Raw genomic sequence first — 23,991 nt, forward strand, 5'->3', positions numbered from 1 at the left:
TTTTCACAAGAAATGACAAAGAGCAGCGGGGGAAATATGACAGACACAAAACATAAAACATCATTGTTTATTTTACTTTCTTTTTTTCTTTTAATGATTTAATGATTTGGTTTGTCCATTTGAGACCATATCTGGATGACTACACTTATTTGCTTATAGTGCAAACCACTCCAAGCAAAAAAAAAATCTAGACCTCTCCCTTCAAGTGCCTCTGACAAGTGTCCAATTTATAGTTTAGTATCACAACATATTTGAAATCAGGTTTGTCTTGAAAAATCTGGATGGGCAGTCAACACAGGGCTTATATAACTCTTTGTACTAAATTCTTCAAAAATTTTGGGGATGAACATCACGTAAATGTTGAAAATAATTATGTGATTCAGCTAACCGAAAGTATGTAATTAAAAAATTTCAGGGAAACAAACAAACATGTATCCAAAACCTGTAATATGATAACTACTCCACAAAATGATCGAATGCATTTATGGTCTTCAGGCATATGCCATCTCTCAGTGACCTTCAGCAGTCCTGCCAGTCTCTGGAAGGTGACAGCAGCCTGAAGGCATCCTCGGGCTCCAAGGTCACCTCAGGAGTTAGCTCAAGGCCTGGTCACCCAGCTTACATTTACTGGCTCTTGATACTTGATTTCCTGTCTTTCTCTTTCTCTCTCTCTCTCTCTCTCTGTGTGTGTGTGTGTGTGTGTGTGTGTATAGAAGGGAGCAGTAAAGTATATCTGTCCCACACAGAGTCTGAAACAAGCCAACCAAATACATTAAAGGGACAGATGTGTACATGGTTGAGAGACAGACAATGTGTCTGATGGTTATAATAATATCTTATATTTTGTATGAAAATTGAGAACCTAACCCTATGTGCTGTTACTATAGCAGGTGCTTTAGACATAGTTTCTTTCTACAGTTTTCAAAGTATTTTTCTACATGATTAGCTTTTTGCCTCAATCTCCTCTTGATTAGAGCCTGGGAAGCTAAGGGCACAATGGTCTAGAAATAACACAGATTGAAACAAAGGAGTATTCAGGTTCAAGTAGGACCATCTGTAGACACATCAGGCAGAAGTTGGCTTTTATGTTACCAGTTACATCATCGGTAGATCGTGTTTCATGATTCATTGGCTGGAAAGCGTCTTTGGATTCCTGAGTCTGAGACCTTTTCTCTTGGGGCTGGAAAGGGTACAGCTGTAGCAAGACTTCCTGGGTGTAACCCAAGAAGTTAGAATCAAGGACTCCCTCATGGATAAGCTGCATATTCTCGTAAGAACGATGGGTCTGGAAGCAGCTTACTAAAGTATCCAACCATCTGGCCTACTCCTTCTGTCTTTGTGGAAAATGACTGAGTCATGTCATTAAAAATAATCCGTAAGATCCCGAGGTATTTCATAACAACCATGGGTCAGGTGTTATTATCCCTAATTATACAGGAGGAAACTTAGAGAAATTAAGTAACTGGCCTGATGCCAAATGACTGGTAGGGTGAGGGGATGGAACTAGAACTAGAACTTGGATTTACAATCCAGACTAGGAATTTTTAAAAAATTAGAATATACTGCTTCTTGATTATAACCACATCAGACAAATAATACAAATTTAGGCAAGAAAGCACTTAATTTTTTATATGTAAATCCATCCTTCTGTAGTTTATGCAAGTTATTTCTCCCTGCCTCCTTCCTTCCATTCTCATCTGTCTTCCTTTATACTCATTCAATCATTCATTCAAATAGCCATTGATCCATTCATCAAACTTTAGTGAGTGCCTGCTCTTGGGAAATGAAAGAATGCTTTTCAGATGAAGGGTTCTGGAGCCAGATTGCCTGGATTTAAATCATAGCTTTATTACTCACTCACTAGCTGTGTATCCCTCAGCAACTTAACCCCAGTGTGTCTTGGTTTATCTCAGTAGTAAATTGAAAGTGATAATAGCACCTACCTCAGCATTTGTATGCAGATTAAATGAAAAGGACACAGAGAAAGTTCTTAGAATCTATCTAGCACATTGTAAACACTTGATAAATGTTACCTGTTATTTTTATTCTGTGTCCAGTCTTATGCCAGGCACTGGTGAAGCAAGGATGGTCTAGGCATGGTCTTTGCCCTCCGTGGACAGTCCTAACTCTGCCCCCAGTCACGTGGCTGCCATTTCACCAAGGAGCAGATTGCATTTGTTATTCAGCTGGAATGTCTCCCTGGCCGCTGCTTGCTGAGCTACCCACTAAAGAACCCACTGCCTGAACTGGTGGCTTGGAAATCCCTTGCCTACTAACTTTCCTCATTAGGATGTGACCTTTGTGCTCCACCTATTTTTTTTCTTCTATTTCCTCACACCTCATTATTTATCCTCATGTAGGCTCACGCTGACCAACTTTTCCTCTGTTCCGTTGCTTGTTACCTGTGCAGTGTCTCTCGGAGGGAACAAAAATGCCTTCTCATTGAAATCCCTGCTTTCATAATGCTTATCTCATTATTCTGTCATACTTTCACTGGGAATTCACTTCATCTTTTAGGCTCAAAATTTGATAACTATGACCCTAAACGTCCTTTTTAAACTGGGAGGTCTTGTTTCTTTCTATAGCTCTGCCACAAGCTTACTGTGTAACTTTGAGCAACTTTGCTTCCTGGGCATCAGTAGCAGAGATATTTTACAAAAGCATTATTATTTAGGAGCCAGGTAGATAGCTAAATAACAGAGTGAATGCTCCGGTTGAAGTGGGAAGTAGATAGAGTGCCACTGATTTGGTCTTCACCTGGTCATCAGTGGCAGCTTCTGGGGTGGGCTTGGAAGAAGATAGCTTGAAAACATTGAACCAGACGATCTCAAAACTTTCCTCCAACTACGCTGTATGAGAATTCTTTTTAGTACCGTGATTCTGTGACTAGTACATAGTGCACAACTGCATTCCCCACAGTCCTTTCCGTGTGCCTTCCCGAACTGCTGAAGTTGGACAGCAAAACAGAACAGAACAAGCAAAACCCCTGCGTTTCCAAGATTCCATGGCACCTGGAGTTCTGGGTGTGACTTTTAGCTCTGCCAATCAGGTGCACTTACTCAAGGATTCAAGTGGGGACTGACTTAGATGGGGAGAGAGGTGACAGCGCCTATGGCATCCTTTCTTTTGCCTGCATGAATCCGGTAGATGCAACTTGGCCCTGGAGCCAACTGCTACAGTGATGATTTCCTGATTTACCAGCTTCCTGATGTGATAGGAAACACTGGAAGTGTAGTGGTTGAGAGCTACAGCTGCTAACCAAAAAGTCAGCAGTTGGAATCCACCAGGTGCTCCTTGGAAACCCTATGGGGCAGTTCTTTGTCCTGTAGGGTCATTATGAGTCAGAATCGACTCGACAGCAATGGGTTTTTTTTTTTAATGTGACAAAGGCGGCAGCTCCACTGGCAGACCAGGTGTGCCATGTGGTTCTGAGCCTAGCATAATTCACAGAACAGAGTACACACAGTCCAAGACTCACCTTCCATGCTCTCCTTTGGGTTCATGCCTCCAGTCTTCCAGGGATTTTGCCAACACCTATTTCCCTGTGCTAAATCCCTCTCTGGTTAAAACAGCTAGAACAATTTCTCCCCCATCCCCTCACCCCAGAAAAAAAAATTTTTTTTTTTTTTTTTCCGAGGGTGATATTATTCATTTTATAGGTCCATCTGTCGTTTGGCTGAAAGGTGACATCTGGGAGTGGTTTGAGTCCCAAGTTTAAAGAGTATCTCAGGGCAATAGTCTTGGGGGTTCATCTAGTCTCTACTGGTCCAGTAAGTCTGACCCTTTTTTTTGGTAGGAATTTAAGATTTAGAACCATTTCTTTTATCTGTTATTAAATCTCTTCTGATGCCGTGTTCACTGGTCTTTATAGGTACTTCACTAACTTCATTTCTTCTTTGACATTCTCAGTGTCTACAGAAGAGTTACTGGCCTACCCTTTCACTGATGTTACCCTCTCCTGCCATTTCTCCTTTGTGAAAGACACAGAAAATCTTGAGTTTTCATGGATAAGAGAAGACATCAAAGAGGAATATGAGGTAGAGAATGATAAGGAATACTACCGCTTTTTCAGGTACTATGATTTTTTTGATGTTTTCTCAAAGTTGGTTTACCAGTTTCGCAATAACACAGAGCAACTAGAGGGCCAAAACTCCTTGTATGAGGGAAGAGTCTCTGTGGATCGGGCTGAAATTTCTGAGGGGTCACTATCTCTTTTACTACGAAATGTCTGTTTCATGGATGAAGCTATCTACACGTGCTCAGCCGTCACGCCAAATGGAAGAGGTGAAAGTAAGATTAAGTTAATAGTAGAAGGTAAGAGAATTTATTGATAAACTTGGTTTCAAGCTGTGTCTCTGTTCATTAAGAATAAGTTTTTGCTTCTGCTCAAATTGTTACAGGCTCTTTTTATTTCCACCATGACAGTCAGGTGTTTGAAATGTCAGTTCATCTTATAAAAATATTGCTCTGAACAAAAGGTGCTGTGTCCGCACATGCTGACATCATTCAAACAAAAATTGGTCTCGTTCCTAAATCTCCAAACAAATTGTAAAACTGAGAAACCAGAATGTGACATAGCATAGTAATCCTACATTAAAACTCTGAGATACAGGGTGTGCTTTAGTGAGAAGAGCCCTGGATGAGAATCAGGAGGCCCAGGTTCTAATTCTAGATGACTCTGGGCAACTCATTTAGCTTTTCTTGGCTTCACTTTTCTTACTATTAAATGAAAATGGGACAGGAGTAGTGATTCTCCACAGTGTTCCAGGGGTCTTCACCCTTCATGAAATTCCACAGAAGCTGTCCTCTCCCTACGAGAGACCAGATGGGAGCAGGGAGTTGTGGCACAATTTCTCCAGTTAAAGAGTGGGAAGACATGGCAAGGTGGTGAGGCTGATTCACTGTCTTCTCTGATTCTTAGCAAAGTATCTGAGGTCAGCAGAGCTATGGAATGAAACTTCCAAAAAGGGGAAGATTCTGAAAATAAAGACAGCAGTGATAGATGAGCCCAGGAGGGTAGAGGCACACATGTATTTTGTCCTTCTCTCATTATGTTTAAATCAGAATTTTAGCTGCAGTGAACCTCAAGATGTGTTGCCTGAACCCACCCCCCCCCCCAAAAAAACCCAAACCCGTCACCACTGAGTTAATTCCAACTCACAGCAACCCTATCTGGCAGAGTAGAACTGTTCCCATAAGGTTTCCAAGGAGCGGCTGGTGGATTTGACCTGTAGACCTTTTGGTAGCCAGCGGGGCTCCATGTGTTGCCTACATAGGGGTTAATGTAAAAACTCTGGGCAAGATTTCTGCTAACTTGAGCCTCCTGGGGCTGAAATAAAAAAAGAGACTAATTGTTTTGTTATTTTTTTTCCAACCAGACTCTGAAATGCCACAGGTGCACTTTGATAGGCTTGATGATGAGGATGTGGCTACGTGCATCTCCAAGGGTTGGTACTTCACACCCAATGTGACCTGGCTGGACCGGACAGAGAGGGACCTGAGCAACCACAGTACTGTGGAGGTCCTGGAGGAACAGATGAACGGCTCCTATAGGGTGTTCTCCGTCCTGAAATACCGTGTCAAGTTAAATGGGAAGTATGTCTGCTGAATAACAGAGACAGACATGAACAATCAGCCCTTCAGAATCATCCGCAAGTACCCAAGTAAGTGGAAATCCGAAGCAAGAGTGAAAGTAGGGCACATTTAGCCACACAGGAGTCATCATTCATTAATATTTACTGAATGCCAAATGGCACTCCTGGGCACGTTGGGGATTTAAAGAAACATCAGGAACATAAGCGTGTAGCCTGGGGCAAGAGGAGATAAATGGTCCCTTACCATGTGCCTGGCACTTTACATACATCATTTTAAATCCTTGTCTCAGCCCTACAAGGTAATTGTCATTACTATCCCCCTTTTATTTGAGGAACCCAAGAAGTTAAATAATTTGACTAAGGACACAGCATGTAAGCACAAGAGTCAGGATTCAAATCCACGTCCTTCTAAATCCAAAGTTCACATACTTTATTTTCCTTATACCACACTGCATTTGTGTCGTGAATAAATCTAAGTCATGTAAGTTTGAGGAGGGGAGCACCTATGTGATAAGTATTGAGATGAGAAATGAAGCTACCACTCCCTTTCATGAACCTTGGACAGTCTTAAGGTCGCCATATCAAAGGTGGTCTAGATGCGCTCTGTGGAACCCTACAGTTCCTTGACAGAGTCCCTAAGAGAATGTTTGGTGGATAAATTGTTGGATGTCTACACTTTTACTTCTAAACTCTGTTCCAGGATCCCTCAAGGAAGGATTCAGAGACTTGAAAAAGAGTATAAGAAAAGAAACATGTATTTATTCAACATGTATTTTCGCATGCTTCATGACTTAGTTATCTAGTGCTGCTATAACAAAAATACCACAGGTGGAGGGCTTTAACAAAAGGAAGTTTGTTATCTCACAGTCTATTAGGCCGTAAGTCCAAATTCAGGGCACCAGCTCCAGGGGAAGGGTTTCTTTCTCTGTCTGCTCTGGAGGAAGGTCCTTGTCACCAATCTTCCCTTGTCCTAGGAGCTTCTCTGCGCAGAGACATTGGGCCCGAATGACGTACTCTGCTCCTGGCACTACTTTCTTGGTGGTATGAGGTCCTCCATGTCTCTCTGCTTGCTTCTCTCTTTTATATCTCAAAAGAGATTGACTTAAGACACGACTTAATCTTGTAGACAGAGCCCTGGCTCATTAATATAACTGCCTCTAATCCTGCCTCATTAACATCATAGAGGTAGGATTTACAATGCAGAGGAAAATCACATCGGATGACAAAATGGTGGACAATCACACAATACTAGGAATCATGGACTAGCCAAGTGGACACACATTTTTTGGGGGGACACAATTCAATCCATAACACCTTATTTAACCCCACAGTGACCTGTGAGGGGGATACTAATATTATTCTATTTAGCGATAGAGGAAACAGGCTAAGAGAAGTTGAATTACTTACCCAAGGCTACACAGCTGATGAGGAGTCCTGGTGGCACAACGGTTAAGCACTTGGCTGCTGACCAAAAGGTTGGCTGTTTGAACCAACCCAGTGGCTCCTCGGGAGAAAGACCTGGTGACCTGCTCCCATAAAGTTTACAGCTTAGGAAACGCTGTGAGGTAGGTCTGCTCTGTCACAGGGGGTCGCTGTGAGTTGGAATTGATTTGACAGCATCCAACAACAACAACGACACAGCCGATAGGAGTCCCTGGGTAGTGCAAACAGTTAACGTGCTTGGCTGCTAACTAAAAGTTCAGAGGTTCAAGTCCATCCAGGGGTGCCTTACAAGAAAGGCCTAACGATCTACTTCCAAAGAAATCAGCCATCGAAACCCTTATGGAGCACAATTGCACTCTGACATACATGGGGCCACCGTGAGTCAGAGTTGACTCAGTGGCAAGTGGTTTGTTTGTTTGTTTACACAGCGGGTAAGTGTTAGAGCCCAGGTTTTAAAACCAGGTCTAACTACTAAGAAAAGCCTGTGTACTTACCACTGTACCAGGGTTGGCTCGGGGGTCTTAAGTTTCTTGGGTGATAGCATCATTAGCCTCCAGCAGAGGCGACTGATCTGTGCTGCCACGTGCAACCCTACCTGCCCCTCCATCGAGGTGATGGTGATGAGCAAACTTGTACCATAAACTAATTCCTTCTCTTTCTCTGCCTCCCTGACTTAGATCCTTACCAAGACCCTCTTGGAAGGTTGAAGCAAAGACTTTAGCCATCACAGGGAGGAGAGATAATTGTCTAAAATCTTACAGCCTCTATGTAAAAAGTGTTAAGGGGGTCTGACATCATACAAGGGCTGGCTGGTCACCTTTCAGGTCGAGTCTATGTGGACCTGGCCATTAATCAAGACATTCAAGACATTATTGCATCCTGGATCTCCCAAGAGCTAGATAGGTTACCTTGAGCAAGTTACTTAACTTCTCCATGTCTCAGTGCCCTCCTTTATAAACTGGCAGTGATAATATTATGTGTCTGAGAAAGTTGTGAGAATTATATATGTGAAGCACCTAGAATGTGCTTGACGTGTGGTGGCAAGCAACTACAGTTGTGTTCTGTGTTGGCAAATGTATTTTCACAAGAAGGTTCAGAATGGTGGGGTGAAGCAGGAACTCTCCACAACCTTTCTGGAGAGAAATCTGGCAACATATATCAACAGCCTTAGATAGGTTTATACTCTTTAACCAGTAATTCCATTTTAAGGATTCTAATCTATGGAAATAATCAAAGACTGTCAAAGATTCACATAGAGGGGTATTCACTGGGGTACTACAATACAGAAATTTTCGGGAAAAAAAACCTTAAACATGAGTAAGTTTTGCTATAGCCACTTAGTAGAATATTACACAACTGTTAAAATTATTTATTTGAATTTTTAATACCATGAGGAAAGGCTCACAATATAATGTTAAACTGAAAAAGCAAGAAGCAAGCTTCTTTGCATAGCAGGAGTCCAAGTTGTTTAAATGTATACAGATAAAAAATATAGGAATTATTATTATTATTATCATAATTATTGACAATAATTACTGGTCACCTCATGGCAAGATTATAGGCCATTTTTATTTTCTTTGTACCTTTCTGTTTTTTTTTTTTTTACAACATTCTATAATAAACTTGTTATTTTTATAGTCCAAGAAAAGTTACACTTTAAAAAATCTTTTTAAATATCTTTATTGAAATATAATTAACAGACCATAAAATTCACCCATCTGAAATGTACAATTCAGTTGTTTTAGTATATCACAGAGACGAGCAACCATCACCATAATCTAATTTTAGAATATTTTCATCAGTCCAAACAGAAGCCCCACATCCATTAGCAGTCATTCCCCATCCTCCCCACCACACACCAAGTCCTAGGCAACCACTAATCTACTTTCTGCCTCTATAGATTGGCCTATTTCGGACCTTTCTGTAAGTGGGATAATACAGTATGTGGTCTTTTGTGACTGGCTTCCTTTACTTAGCATATTGTTTTCTAGGTTCATCCATGTTGTAACACGTATCAGTACTTGGTACCTTTTTATTGCCAAATAATATTCCATTATCTGATTATACCAAAGGAGCCCTGGTGGTGCATTGCTAACTAAAAGGTTGGCAGTTTGAACCCACCAGCTACTCTGAGAGGGAAAGATGTGGTGGTCTACTTCCATAAAGATTTACAGCCTTGGAAACCCTATGGAGCAGTTCTACTGTGTCCTATAGGGCTAAGAACCAGAGTTGACAACAACGGGTTTTTTGGTTTATATGATTATATCACATTTTATTTATCCATTTATCAGTAGTTAGAGATTTGAGTTTCCACTTTTAGGCTATTATAAAAAATGTTGCTATGAACATTTGTGTATAAGTTTTTGTGTGGACATATGTTTTCATTTCTTTTAGGTACATTCCTAGGTGTGAAATTGCTGGTAACTTTTTTTTAACCTGCTCAGAAGCTGCCAGACTCTTTTTCAAAGAGGCCACGTTATTTTACATTCCCACCAGCAATGTATGAGTGTTCCAATTTCTCAACATCCTCGTCAGCACTTGTTATTATCTGCCATTTTGATTAAAGCCATCTAATGGTGAAGTAAGGAGCCCTGGTGGCACTAGTTAAGTTCTCTGCTGCTAAGGGAAAGGTCAGTGGTTTGAACCCACTGATACTCTAAAGAAGAAAGATGTGGCAGTCTTCTTCCGTAAAGATTACAGCCTTGGAAACCCCGTAGGGCAGTTCTATTCTATCCTATAAGTTCACTATGAATGGAATCAACTGAACGGCAATGGGTGGGTGGTGGTGAAGTGGTATCACATTGTGGTTTTGTTTCACATTTCCCTGATTGCTAATGTTAAGCATCTTTTCATGTGCTCATCGGTCATATGTATATTTTCTCTGGAGAACTGTTTATTTAAATCCTTTGTCCATTTTTAAATTGGGTTAACTTATTATTGAGTTGTAAGAGTTCGGTATTCTGGATACTGGTATCTTATCAGATATATGATTTGCAAATATTTTCTTCCATTCTGTAGGTTGTTTTTTACTTTCTTTATGATGTTCTTTGAAGCAGTTAAGTTTCTAATTTTGATAAATTCTAGTTTATCAATGTTTTTCTTTGGTTGTCTGTGTTTTTGGTGTCATATCTAAGAAATTATTGCTGAATTCCACATCACAAAGATTTTCACCTATGTTTCCATTTAAGAGTTTTATAGTTTTGGCTCCTACAGTTAGGTCTATGATCCATTTTGAGTTAATTTCTGCTTATGGTTTAAGGCAGAGGTTCAACATTGTTCTTTTGTATGTGGATATTCAATTGTCCCAGTACCAGTTGTCGAAAACACTGTTTTTCCCCCATTGAATTGCCTTGCCATCCTTGTTGAAAATCAATTTGACCATAAATGTAGGTTTGTTTCTGGATTCTCAATTCTATTCCAAATTCAAAAAAACCAAACCCATTGCCATCAAGTCGATTCTGACTCATAGCAACCCTATAGGACAGAGTACAACTGCCCCACAGAGTTTCTAAAGAGACCCTGGTGGATTTGAACTGATGAACTTTTGGTTAGCAGCCATGGCACTTAAGCACTACCCCCCAGGGTTTCCATTCTATTCTATTCCATTCCATTGTTCTGTATATCTGTCCATATGCCAGGGCCACACTGTCTTGATTAATGCAGCTTTCTACTAAGTTTTGAAATTGGGAAGTTTGAGTCCTCCAAATTTGTTCTTCCTTTGCAAGATTGTTTTGGCTAGTCTTGTATTGGCATCTCCATATAAATTTTAGCATCAGCTTGTCAGTTTTTGCAAAAAAAGGCAGCCGAGATTTTCATAGGGAACATATTGAATCTGTAGACCAATTTTGGGATTGTTGCCATCTTAACAATATTAAGACTTCCAGTCTATGAACACAGGATGTCTTTCCACTTATTCAGGTCTTCTCTAATTGCTTTCAATGATGTTTCGTAGTTTTTAGTGTACAAGACTTGTACTTCTTTAATTTATTCCTAACTATTTTATTCTTTTTGGTGCTTTGTAAACAGAATTGTTTTCAATCAATTTCAGAAGTGGTCCCTTAATTCCAAATTGGACATTTGGAATGTTCATTGCTAATGTAAAGAAATATAATTGAATTGGCATGTTGATTTTGTACCCTGAAGCCTTGCTGAATTTATTAGTTTTAATAGTGTTTTTGTGGATTCTTTACGATTTTCCACATACAAGATCATATCATATGTGAATAGGGATAGTTTTACTTATACCTTTTCAATCTGAATGACTTATATTTCATTTCCTTGCCTGATTTTCCTGGCTAGACCCTCTCATACATGTTCATTAGGAAAGGCAAGAATGGACATCCTTGTCTTACTCCTGATCTTAGAGGGAAAGCATTCAGCTTCTCATGAGTAAGGATGATGTTAGCTGTGGGTTTCTCATAAATGGTCTTTATTATATTGAGGAAGTTCTCATTTACTGCTAGTTTGTTGAGTGTCTTTAAAAGGGTGTTGGATTTTGCCAAATGCTTTTCCTGAATCTATTGAGATGATCGTGTGATTCTTACCTTATATTCTATTAATATGGTGTAACACTGACTGATTTTTGTATGTTGAGCCAAAAACATTACATACTGGAAAAAATCCCACTTGGTCATGGTATAGAATCTTTTTTATATGTTGCTGGATCCAATTTGCTAGTATTTTGTTGATGATTTTTTTTATCTATGTTCATAAGAGATATTACTCTACAGTTTTCTTGTGATATCTCCATCTGACTTTGATATTAGAATAATACTGGCCTTATAGAATGTGTTGAAATATGTTCCCTTCTCTTCAGATTTTTGAAAGAGTTTGTGAAAAATTAGTATTAATTCTTCTTTAAACATTTGTTATAATTCACCAGTGACATCATCCAGGTTTGGACTTTTCTTTTTGGGAAGTTTTAAATTGCTAATTCAATCTTTTTATATACAGGTCTATTTAGTTTTTCTATTTATTCTTGTGGAAACCCTGGTGGTGCAGTGGTTAAATGCTACAGCTGTTAACCAAAAGGTCAGCAGTTCAAATCCACCAGGCGCTCCTTGGAAGCTCTATGGGGCAGTTCTACTCTGACCTAGAAGGTCAGTATGAGTTGGAATCGACTTGATGGCTATGGGTTTGGTTTTCTTTGGTTATTTATTCCTGAGTCAGTTTTGTGACTCAAGAATATTGTGTCTTTCAAAGACTTTGTCCGTTTCACCTAAGTTGTTGAAATGTTTGGCATGCAAATTAGATTCCTTTATAATCCTTTTTATTTCTGTACTATCAGTAGTAATTCTGTCTGTTTCATTCCTGATTTTACTACGTTCAGTTGTCTCTCTTTTGGAAGAAGTAAAACTATTCTTACTCACGGATAACTTGATCCTGTACATAGAAAATCACAGACATGCCACAAGAAAGCTACTAGAACCAAAAGAAGAATTCAGCAAAGAGGCAAGGTACAAGATCAACATACAAAAATCAGCTGAATTCCTCTGCACCATCAAAGAGAACTCTGAAAATGAAATCAAGAAAATAATACTACTTACAATAGCCCTGAAAAAGATAAAATACTTAGGAATAAATCTAACTAGAGAACATTAAAAACTTATACAAGGAAAACTACAAACACAACTGTAAGAGATAACTAAAAAGTTTTTCAATACTGGAGTAGGTGACTGAAGAATGTTGTTGAATATCTAGCCAGGATCATATGTGTGTATTATTATATTCGCATCTGTCGGTTTGTCATATTGTGGTTGCTGTGACACTGGAAGCTTTGTCATTGGTATTTCAAATACCGGCAGGGTCACCCTTGTTGAACAGGTTTCAGCAGAGCTTCCATACTAAGATAGACGAGGAAAAAGGACTTAGCAATCTACTTCTGAAAAATTGGCCAGTGAAAACCTTATGAATAGCAGCAGAACATTGATGTAGTGCCAGAAAATGAGCCCTTCAGGTTGGAAGACATTCAGAATGTGATGGAGCAAGAGCTGCCTCCTCAAAGTAGGATTGACCTTAATGACATGGATGGAGTCAAGCTTTTGGGACCTTCATTTGCTGATATGGCATGACTCAAAATGAGAAGAAACAGCTGCAAACATCCATTAGTAAGCTGAACGTGGAAGGTACAAACTATGAATCTGGGAAAATTGGAAGTCATCAAAAATGAAATGGAACTCATAAAGATTGATTTCCTAGGCATTAGTGACCTGAAATGGACTGGTATTGGCCATTTTGAACCAGACAATCATATGATCTACTATGCTGAGAATGACAAATTGAAGAGGAATGGTGTCACATTCATCGTCAAAAATAACATTTCACAGTCTATCCTAAAGTACAATGCTGTCAGTGATAGGATAGAATCCATGTACCTACAAGGAAGACCAGTTAATACCGATATTATTCAAATTTACGCACCAACCACTAATGCCGAAGATGAGGAAATTGAAGACTTTTACCAACTTCTGCAGCCTGAAATTGATCAAACATGCAATCAAGATGCGTTGATACTTACTGGTGATTGGAATGTGAAAGTTGGAAACAAAGAAGAAGGATGGGTAGTAGGAAAATATGGCCTTGGTGATCAAAATGACGCTGGAGATCGCATGACAGAATTTTGCAAGACAAATGATTTATTCATTGCAAACACCTTTTTTTCAACAACATAAACAGCAACTATACATGTGCACCTCACCAGATGGAAAACACAGGAATCAAATCGACTATATTTGTGGAAAGAGAAAATGGAAAAGCTCAATATCATCAGTCAGAACAAGGCCAGGGGCTGACTGCAGAACAGACCATCAATTGCTTGTATGCAAGTTCAAGTTGAAGATGAAAAAATTAAAACAAGTCCATGAGAGCTGAAATACAGCCTTGAGTATATCCCACCTGAATTTAGAGACTATCTCAAGAATAGATTTGATGCATTGAACACTAATGGCCAAAGATCAGATGAATTGTGGGAAGACATCACAGACACCGGAAACCCTGGTGGTGTAGTGGTTAAGTGCTAGGGCTGCCAACCAAAGGGTTGGCAGTTCAAATCTGCCAGGCGCTCCTTGGAAACTCTATGGGGCAGTTCTACTCTGTCCTGTAGGTTCGTTATGAGTCAGAACTGACTCGATGGCACTGGGTTTGATTTTTTAGTTTTATCAAGGACATCATACATGAAGAAATCAAAAGGTCTTTTAAAAGACAGGAAAGAAAGAAAAGACCAAGATGGATGTCAGGAGAGACTATGAAGCTTGCTTTTGAATGTAGAGCAGCTAAAGGGAATGGAAGAAATAATGATGTAAAAGAGCTGGACAGCAGATTTCAAAGGGCAGCTTGAGAAGACAAAGTAAAGTATTATAACAAAATGTGCAAAGACTTGGAGTTAGAAAACCAAAAGGGAAGAACTTGCTTGGCATTTCTCAAGCTGAAAGAGCTGAAGAAAAAAATTCAAGCCTCAAGTTGCAATTTTGAAGGATTCTATGGGCAAAATATTGAATGACTCAGGAAACATCAAAAACAGATGTAAGGAATACACAGAGTCGCTGTACCAAAAAGAATTGGTTGACGTTCAATCGTTTCAAGAGGTAGCATATGATCAAGAACTGATGGTATTGAAGGAAGAAGTCCAAGATGCTCTGGGGCCATTGGCGAAAAACAAGGCTCCAGGAATTGACGGAATACTAATTGAGATGTTTCAACAAATGGTTGCAATGCTGGAGGTACGCGCTCATCTATGCCAAGAAACCTGGAAGACAGCTACCTGGCCAATGGACTAGAAGAGAAACATATCTGTGCCCATTCCAAAGAAAGTGTTCCAACAGAATGTGGAAATTATCGAACAATATCATTAATATCATATGCAAATAAAATTTTGCTGAAGATCATTCAAAAGCAGTTGCAGCGGTACATTGACAGGGAACTGTCAAATTCACGCCAGATTCAGAAGTGGATGTGGCATGAGGAATATCATTGCTGATGTCAGAAGGATCTTGGCTGAAAGTGGAGAACATCAGAAAGATGTTTACCTGTGTTTCATTGAATGTAAAAGGCATTCGACTGTGTGGATCATAATAAATAATGCATAACAGTGCTAAGAATGGGAATTCCAGAACACTTAATTGTGCTCATGAGGAACCTGTACATAGACAGTTGTTCAAACAGAACAAGGGGATACTGCATGGTTTAAAGTCAGGAAAAGTGTGCGTCAGGGTTGTATCCTTTCACCATACTTATTCAATCTGTATGCTGAGAAAATAATCTGGGAAGCTAGGCTATATGCAGAAGAACTCGGCATCAGGATTGGTGGCTCATTAACAACCTGGGATATGTAGATGACACACTTTGCTGAGAGCGAAGAGAACTTGAAGCACTTACTGATGAACATCAGAAACTACAGCTTTCAGTATAGATTACGCGTCAACATAAAGAAAACAAAAATCCTCACGACTGGACCAAGAAGCAACATCATGATAAACAGAGAAAAGATTGAAGTTGTCAAGGATTTCATTTTAGTTGGATCCACAATTAACAGCCATGGAAGCAGCAGTCAGGAAATCAAATGATATATTGCATTGGGCAAATCTGCTGCAAAGGACCTCTTTAAAGTGCTGAAAAGCAAAGATTGTCACTTTGATGACTAAGGTGTGTCTGACCCAAGCCATGATATTTTCAATCACCTCATATGCATGTGAAAGCTGGATAATGAATAAGGAAGACTGAAGAAGAATTGACACCTTTGAATTATGGTGTTGGCGAAGAATATTGAATATATGAATATACCATATAGACCATCAGAAGAAGGAATAAGTCTGTCTTAGAAGAAATACAGCCAGAATGCTCCTTGGAAGTGAGGCTGGCCAGACTTTATCCCACGTACTTTGGCTATGTTATCAGGAGGAACCAGTCCTCAGAGAAGGACATCATGCTTGGTAAAGCAGAGGGTCAGCAAAAACGAGAAAGACGCTCCATGAGATGGATTGACACAATGGCTGCAATGATGGGCTCAAGCATAACAACAATTGTGAGGATGGCTGAAGACCGGGCAGTGTTTCATCCTGTTGTACATAGGGTTGCTATGAGCTGGGACCAACTGGCAGCTGTCTTAGCTATCTTAAAAAAAACAAAAACAAACAAACAAAAAAAACCCTGCCATCAAGTTGATCCCAACTCATAGTGACCCTGTAGGACAGAGTAAAACTGCCCCATAGGGTTTCCAAGGAGCGCCTGGTGGATTCCAACCACGGACATTTTGATAAGCAGCCGTACCTCTTAACCACTACACCACCAGGGTTTCCGTCTTAGTTATTTAGTGCTGCTATATAACAGAAATACTACAAGTGGATGGCTTTAACAAAGAGAAATTAGTTTTCTCACAGTGTAGGAGGCTAGAAGCTAGAAGTCCGAATTCAGGGTGCCAGCTCCAAGGGAAGCCCTTGTCCGTCAGCTCTGGAGGGAGGTCCTTGTCATCAATCTTCTCTTGATCTAGGAGCTTTACAGCACAGGGATCTCAGATTCAAAGGACACCTGCTCCCGGCTCTTCTTGTTTGGTGGTAATGAGGCCCCCCTGTCTCCCTGCTCACTTCTCTCTTTTTTATCTCAAAAGAGATTGACTTAAAACACAACCTAGTCTTATAGATTGAGTCCTGCCTTGTTAACATAACTGCCTCTCATCCTGCCTCATTAACATCATAGAGGTAGGATTTACAACACATAGGAAAATCATAACAGATGACAAAATGGTGGACAATCACACAATACTGGGAATCATGGCCTATCCAAGTTGACACATATTTTTGGGGGACACAATTCAATCCATAATAGCACCTAACAACAACATTATTACATTGTATTATATGGCAATAAACAGAATTCTTACTAGGTTTCAGTCACTCTTATAAGGCTTTAAATATATTTACTTATTTAATCCTCATGGGAACCCTATGAAGTAAATAATATTCTCATATAAACAAGGTTACCAGATTTAGCAATTAAAAATACAGACTGTCCAATTAAATTTGAATTCCAGATAAACAATGCATATTGGCATACGTTTATACTAAGAAATCATTATTCTTCATCTGAAATCAAATTTAACTGGATGTCCTCTATTTTATCTGGCAACTCTACATATAAGAGATGAGAAAGCTGAGGCTCAGAGATGGTTGGGGGTAAGCATGTAACCTCTTTGGAAAATCAGAAAGAATAGAGAACTACCCTTCTTTCATGGTTTCCATGTTCATCTGTAGAAGAGGGGGCCTTGGACTCATGGTCTATGAAGGCCCCTTCTTCTCCTATTGCTGTATGCCTTTTGCGAAGCCAGTTGAAGTCATTCATTTATTAATTCAATAAATATTGGTGGAACACCTTCTCCATGCCAGGCCTTGGCACTGCATTACGAAGATTAAGCTTTAAGACAGATTTTCTGCCCTCATGGAGCGTACAGCTTTGTGGGGAAGACACATAGTAAATGACTGAGGACTGCAGAGTGTGGGCAGTCAGGATGGAGAGAAACTGGGTGCAGCAGGAGCCTGCATAGGGCACCTTCACCTGGGTTGGGAGGCCAGCATTGTGTAGGGCAGTGGTTCTACAGGTGTGATCCCCAGTGTGGGAGATTATTAAAAACCCAACTGCCGTTGAGTCGATTCCGACTTATAGCAACCCTATAGGACAGAGTAGAACTGCCCCATAGAGTTTCCAAGGAGCACCTGGTGGATTTGAACTGCCAACCCTTTGGTTAGCAGCCGTAGCACTTAACCACTACGCCACCAGGGTTTCCAGGAGATTATTAGAAACACAAATTCTCAGGCCCTACTCAGAAACTCCTGGATTAGGCCAACAATTTGTGTTTTAACAAGGCTTCCAGGTGATCCTGACCTACACTCACGTTTGAGAACCTCAGGGGTGGTGAAGACACCCAGAACATCTCTGCCCTCTTCCTCCCTGTGGGGATGGGGTGCCATCTCCTCAAAGCCCTGCCCAGGGGCGTTACGAAAGCACAGCCCCAGGCTCTTTGCCCCAGTTCAGTGAAACAAGATTAACCAGTATGACTCATGGATTTAAATTTCCCGTTTTGAGTTGTCCTTCCCCGCAGAGGAAAGAAAAGCAGGGGTCACTTATTCCCCGGACTACTGAGCCTTTCCCACATATTCAGTAGTTAGTTAGAGGTATTTGAACGTTACATGGACCTTAGCCTCTCTTCCGGGAACACTAGAATAAGTTATTAACGAGCTGACTTCAAGGAAATCCCTGTTTTATGTCCCCTCAAATTTCAACACATAAAGGTCCTGGAAACCTCTAAGAGGCCTCTATATTTTACTTTTCTTCACCTCCTTTTGTGGACTTATTGGTATAAGGTCCTTTGAGATTTGGCATCTATTTTTCCAGCCTCATAGCTCACTGTTTCTTAGCACAAAGCTGTTGTTCACTGCTCTGAGCTTACCGACTCCTGGTTTTTTTCGTACTGCCGATCCTTTGTACAGACTCTGCCTGTGCTTGGAATACCTTTCTCCTCTTGGTCTGCTTCCTGGACCCCTGCTCACCCTTCAGGATTTGGCTTAGACTTTAAACCCTCCTTAACTCTCCTGCTCCCATTTCCTTTCCCTCAATATTTCATTCTTTAAGTCGTTCACCAAGCATTTGTTGGGCTTCTGCTGTGTGCCAGCACTCGTTTAGTCACTGAGAATGTGGCGATGAACAAAACAAATCCTGCCCTTATGGACCTTAGGTACTACAGTGGGAGAAACAGGCAATAAACAACCAGATAATTAAGATATATATATAGCGTATCACTGTATGAGTCCACATACGTGAATTACAAAAACCGGCAAAATTGTTACGCTGTGAGAAGTCAGGATAGTAGTTACCCTTGGGGAGTAGCGAGGGGACAGTGACTGGAAGAGACCATGAGAAGAACCCTTGAGTGTTGCTAATTTTGTTTCTTGGTTCAGGTGCTGGTTCCATGGTTGTATTTGGTTTGTGAAATTAATTGATCTGGGCATGTGTACACACTTTTCTATATGTATATTTCAATAAAAATAAAAAATATATAGTATATCAGATGGTGATTCGTGGTATGCAGAAAAATAAAGCATGAAAGGCAGATTGAAAAGAGGGGGATGGGGAAAGGGAGGCTGCAAGTTTAAAATAAGCTGGCCAAGGACAGCTTCCCTGAAAAGGTTAAATTCTAATAAAGATTTGAAGGAAGCGAGGGAGCCAGATCTTGAGGTGGACAATGGTTGGTGAATTTGAGGAACACTAAGGGGGCCTGGTCACGCAGTGGTTAAGAACTATGGTGAGCTACGACTGCTAGCCAAAAGGTCAGCAGTTCGAATCCATCAGCCGCTCCTTGGAAACCCTATGGAGTGGTTCTACTCTGTCCTATAGGGTTGCTATGAGCTGGAATTGACTTGATGGCAATGGGTTTGGCTGAAAGGTTTTGGATAAGGAGGCCTGTGGCTGGAATGCAGTGAGTGCATGAGAGAGCGGTAGGAGAGGAGATCAGAACCATATCAGAACCCTATAGGCCTCTGTAAGGGCATTAGCTTTTCCTCTTACAATGGTAAGGGGTGGGAAGCCATGGGAGGGTTTTGAACAGGAGTGTGAAATGATCTGACATTTTAAAAGGATCTCCCTGGCTACCCTTGAGAACAGACCCAAGCTGGGCAAGGGTGGGAACCGGATGGGCAATTGAAAGATTAGGGTTAATAATCCAGTAAGAGAAGATGGTAGGTTGATCTAGGAAAGTAGTAATGAAGTGGTGAGAATAGAGTGAAATGTGGATATATTTTCGAAAATGGAGCAAATAGGATGTGGTAACAGATCAGATGTCAGATAAAGAGAGGAGTCACTGATGACTAAGATTTTTGCTCTGAGCAGCTGGAAGAGTGGAGTGGCGATTTAGTCTGATCAGGAAGATATAGAATTTGGGTTGGGAGATGCTATGCACGTTTGAGACATTTGAGGGGCAATGTTTAAATGCAAAGGGCGATTGGATTTGAAATTGGGATTCAGGGGAGAGGTCCAGGCTTGAAATATAAACCTGGGAGTTGTCAACCTGTAGATGGTATTTCAAATTATAAGACTAGATGGGATCACTAAGAGAGTGGCCATAGATAGAGAAAAGAAGCAGTCCAAGAACGGAGCCCTGGGACCCTACAACATCTACACATCATGGAGATGAAGAGGAACCAGCAAAGGAAATGGAGAAAGAGTGGACAGTCAAGTAGAATGAACTAGGAGAGTGGCATGACCTAGAAGCAAAAGTAGAAAATATTTTGAGGAGGAAGGAGCGATCAACTGTGTTGAAAGCTGCTGACAGGCAAGTAAAATGAGGAATGAGAATGGATTATTTGAGAACGGGAATATGGACAACTTTGGGAGACTGAGGATAGATCGTTGGAGACAGTGAACATATGGGACAGTTTGCTTTAAAGAGGAACAGAGAAATGTGTATCAGCTGACAAAGTAAAAAAAAAAAAGATAGTTGCCATCAAGTCGATTTCAACTCGAGGCGATCCTATATGTGTCAGAGTAGAACTCTGCTCCGTAGGGTTTTCAATGGCTGATTTTTCAGAAGTAGATTGCCAGGCCTTTCTTCAAGGTGCCTGAGTGAACTCAAACTTCCTTTTGGTTAGCAGCCAAGTGTGTTAGCTTTTTGCACTACCCAGGGACTCTAAGGGTCTTGTTTTACCTTTTTTTTTCTTCAAATGGGAGACATAACAGCAGGTTGGTATGTTGATGAGAACAATGTAAAATTGATGCAGAAGAGGGGGAAGAATTGCTGAGTAATGTCTTTCAGGAGGCAGAGGGCATACGTAGGGCCTAGTGCACAAGTAGAAGCGTTTACCTTAGGTAAACCAGCAACGAAAATCAAGGAATGAGAGGTGAGCGGTTTAATAGAAGACAGTACCATGAAAGAGTTGTTGGGTGCTGTCAAGTCGGCTCTGACTCCTGGCCACCCCATGTGACAGGGTAGAATTGCCCCATAGGGTTTTCTTGGCTGTAATCTTTCAGGAAGTAGGTTGCCAGGTCTTTCTCCCACAGAGCTGCTGGGTGGGTTTGAACTGCCAACCTTTTGGTTAGCAGCCAAGCACTACATTGCACCACAATGTTAAAGTCTGACGCCATGGGATTTTAAACTGAAGATCTGTAGGGAGGAAAGAGGAAGAATGATCTGAGAAGCAAAAAATTCACCTATGCCCAGTATGTAAAGGATGTTGGGAAGAAAACCGCCACCACCTGAAAAGACTATAGATGAAGAAGTGTTTTCAGAGGAGAGCCACGTTTCAATTAGAGCAGGAAGCTGAGAGGAAATACTCAAAAAAAAAAAAAAAAAGAAAAAGAGGTTGAGAATAGAAGAGGTTAACTGATGACTGACGGCAAGCATTTTGCTTCCATTTCCTTTCTTTCTTTGAAAGTTGGCAGGAAATATCCCATCCACTTCCCTCTTTTCTCTAATTGTTCCCAACAAGTATTTGTTGAGTTCATGAATTAATGAGTAAATCAGAATTTCACTTTACACATAAAGGAGAGCTGTGGAGTGGTGGAAGAGATGAATTACAAGTTATCTGAGGTATACTGCTTTTTGGGGTGACAAAGAGAATTCATTTTTCACAATTGTCCTTTCCTTTGTGACTTTAAAAAAATGCATTATAGCTGAATGTTGACTTCCTCTGTTAACACAAAACTCGTGCCTGTCGTTTTTTCTCTCATTCTTTTGTCTTTTTTTTTTTTTTTTCTTTAACAGGGAGAAAGTATCCTTCTAACTACTATTAAGAGATCTGAATGACATCCCTCCACAGACCAAACTGTCTCCCCAGTGGAGCCACTGAAACTTCTTTCTTGCAAGCGATATTCTTTTTGTCTTAGGCACCTACCTGTCAGAAACAGAAAAAAAGGAGGTTAATAGGTCTGGTGTGTTGGATGTTGAGTAAAACAATAGGAACCCCTGTATTTTCCCTCTTAGGTCTGTATGCTGAAGCCTAGTGTCTTTCTCTCTAATACTGTTTTATTTATAAGATTTAGTTTCATTTGGCTTTATACCTCTCACATGTTAAATTCTCTAAATAAAATTCCAAAATGTTAACTCCAAAAGAGAAAGACCATTAAAAGCCTGATGAACAATCTACTTTGCGTTTCATTGGTGTGCTGCTTCTGTGACAAGCAAATTGTTGGGAAGTTCAGGGCAGAGTGGGTTATTCCTAAGCCAGATTTTTTTTTTTTTTAATAATGATGTTACATGTTTAATAATGATAATAATGATGTTGCATGTTTAATAATGATAATAATGATGTTACCTGAGAAAGGAGGCAGCTTCCAAAAAAAAAAAAAAAGATTATGGATGAGAATTATTATATTTGTAAAAGACTTCTCTGGGCATTACTGGACTCAGTCAATGGAAATCTTGGAAACTCAAAGAGGATGAGACTAACCCTTGAACTTTCCTAATCTGCACAATTGATTTCAGAGTCTTTATCATGTCTATACCCTACCTTTGAAATCTCTCCCTCTTTTTGCTTTTCCTACAGATTCTCCTCCTTCCATTCCTTTTCTTTCGGTGGTGATCGTGGGGCCGGGGGGAGGGGGGGGGCGGGTAGGGGGTAGATATGTTTCCTAGTGGATGGACTTTGTAGATGGAGCTCTGGTGGCGCAGACGTTCAGTACTGGGTTGCTAACCGATGGGTCCTTGGCTCGAACCCACCAGCTGCTCTGCAGGAGAAAGATGTTGGCTTCTGTGAAGATTACAGCCTTGGAAACCCTATGGGGCATTTCTACTCTGTCATTATAGGGTTGCTATGAGTTGGCATACTCACTGGCAATGGGTTTGGTTTTTGGGTGGTTGGGCCTTATAGGAATCAAGTTTAGGATATGGGAGAGAAGAGAAAAACATATGGAACATTCAGGGGGAAAGAAAAGATAGAAAACTGCCCAGGAACCAGAGATTTTAATTGGCTTAAAAACCAAATTTTTTGAATCACTGGATTCAGGAGAAGAAATCATTTCAATGGGGATAAGACATATGTCCGTTTCTAAACCTCCACCCCCCATAAGATGTCACAGGAATAAAGAGGCACACCAGGGAGATCTGTGTAATCAACTTGATTTGACGACTACATTCCCAAGGTAACTTTTCACCTGCAAAGTCTTTGAGGTGTGTGCTGAAGTTGCTGGGGAAAACTCACCATCTGGTGTGACTCCTGTACATGGCATCTCTGAGGAGAACAAGTTGGACCAGGAATCACTTTTCAAGGAACTTCAGAGACCTGGCCTGAACTGTACTTACCTATCTACTTACAAGAAACCAAAGTGAAAGGATGAGCAGACAATTAACAGAAAAAAATGAGGGGACATCTGAATTATTTATACATGTGCAGCAATTACGTTATACCAGCTGCTGTTGAGTAAACTCTAACTCGTGGCAACCCCACGTGTATCGAGTAGAACTGTGCTCCACAGGGTTTTCAACGGCTGACCTTCTGGAAGTAGACGACCAGGCCTTTTTTCCAAGGTGCCTCTGAGTGGATTCCAACTTCCAATATTTTGGATAACACCCAAGCATGTTAACTGTTTGTACCACCTAGGGACTCCAAATTACGTCTTGTTGTTGTTAGGTACTGTCGAGTTGGTTCTTAGTCATATTGACCCTATGCACAACAGAACAAAACACTGCTCGGTCCTGCACCATCCTCAGAACTGTTGCTATGCTTGAGCCCATTATGGCAGCCACTGAGTCAGTCCATCTCATCGAGGGTCTTCTTCTTTTTTGCTGACCGTCTCCTTTACCAAGCATAATGTCCTTCTCCAGGGACTGGTCCTGATAACATGTCCAAGGTATGTAAGATGAAGTCTAGCCATCCTCACTTCCAAGGAGCAGTCTGGCTATATGTATATTAGATGAAAATAACTGGTAGTAATAATAACACTTGGCACTTACATAGTACTTTATATGTGCGAGGGA

At 40.6% G+C, this 23,991-nt stretch overlaps 1 protein-coding gene across 4 annotated transcripts in view; it reads left to right on the forward strand.

Annotated features, from left to right (window-relative positions):
- The window catches only part of LOC126072380 (V-set domain-containing T-cell activation inhibitor 1-like), a 33,373-nt gene extending 11,291 nt beyond the window's left edge, over positions 1-22,082 (forward strand). For 2 of the 4 annotated variants that reach the window (XR_007516499.1, XR_007516501.1), the window contains exons 3-5: positions 3,910-4,314; positions 5,379-5,663; positions 21,781-22,082. Coding sequence is in view for 1 of the 4 variants with exons in the window: in XM_049877448.1 (XP_049733405.1) it covers positions 3,910-4,314; positions 5,379-5,608 (635 nt within the window). In the remaining 3 variants the exon portion in view is untranslated. Of the gene's footprint in view, positions 1-3,909; positions 4,315-5,378; positions 5,772-6,568; positions 6,703-21,780 lie in introns of those variants that run through there. The other 2 variants (XR_007516500.1, XM_049877448.1) reach the window with 2 other exon arrangements.
- The last annotated feature ends 1,909 nt before the right edge of the window (positions 22,083-23,991 follow it).

The sequence above is a fragment of the Elephas maximus genome, chromosome 1, assembly GCF_024166365.1.
Source record: "Elephas maximus indicus isolate mEleMax1 chromosome 1, mEleMax1 primary haplotype, whole genome shotgun sequence".
NCBI classification, from domain to species: Eukaryota; Metazoa; Chordata; class Mammalia; order Proboscidea; family Elephantidae; genus Elephas; species Elephas maximus.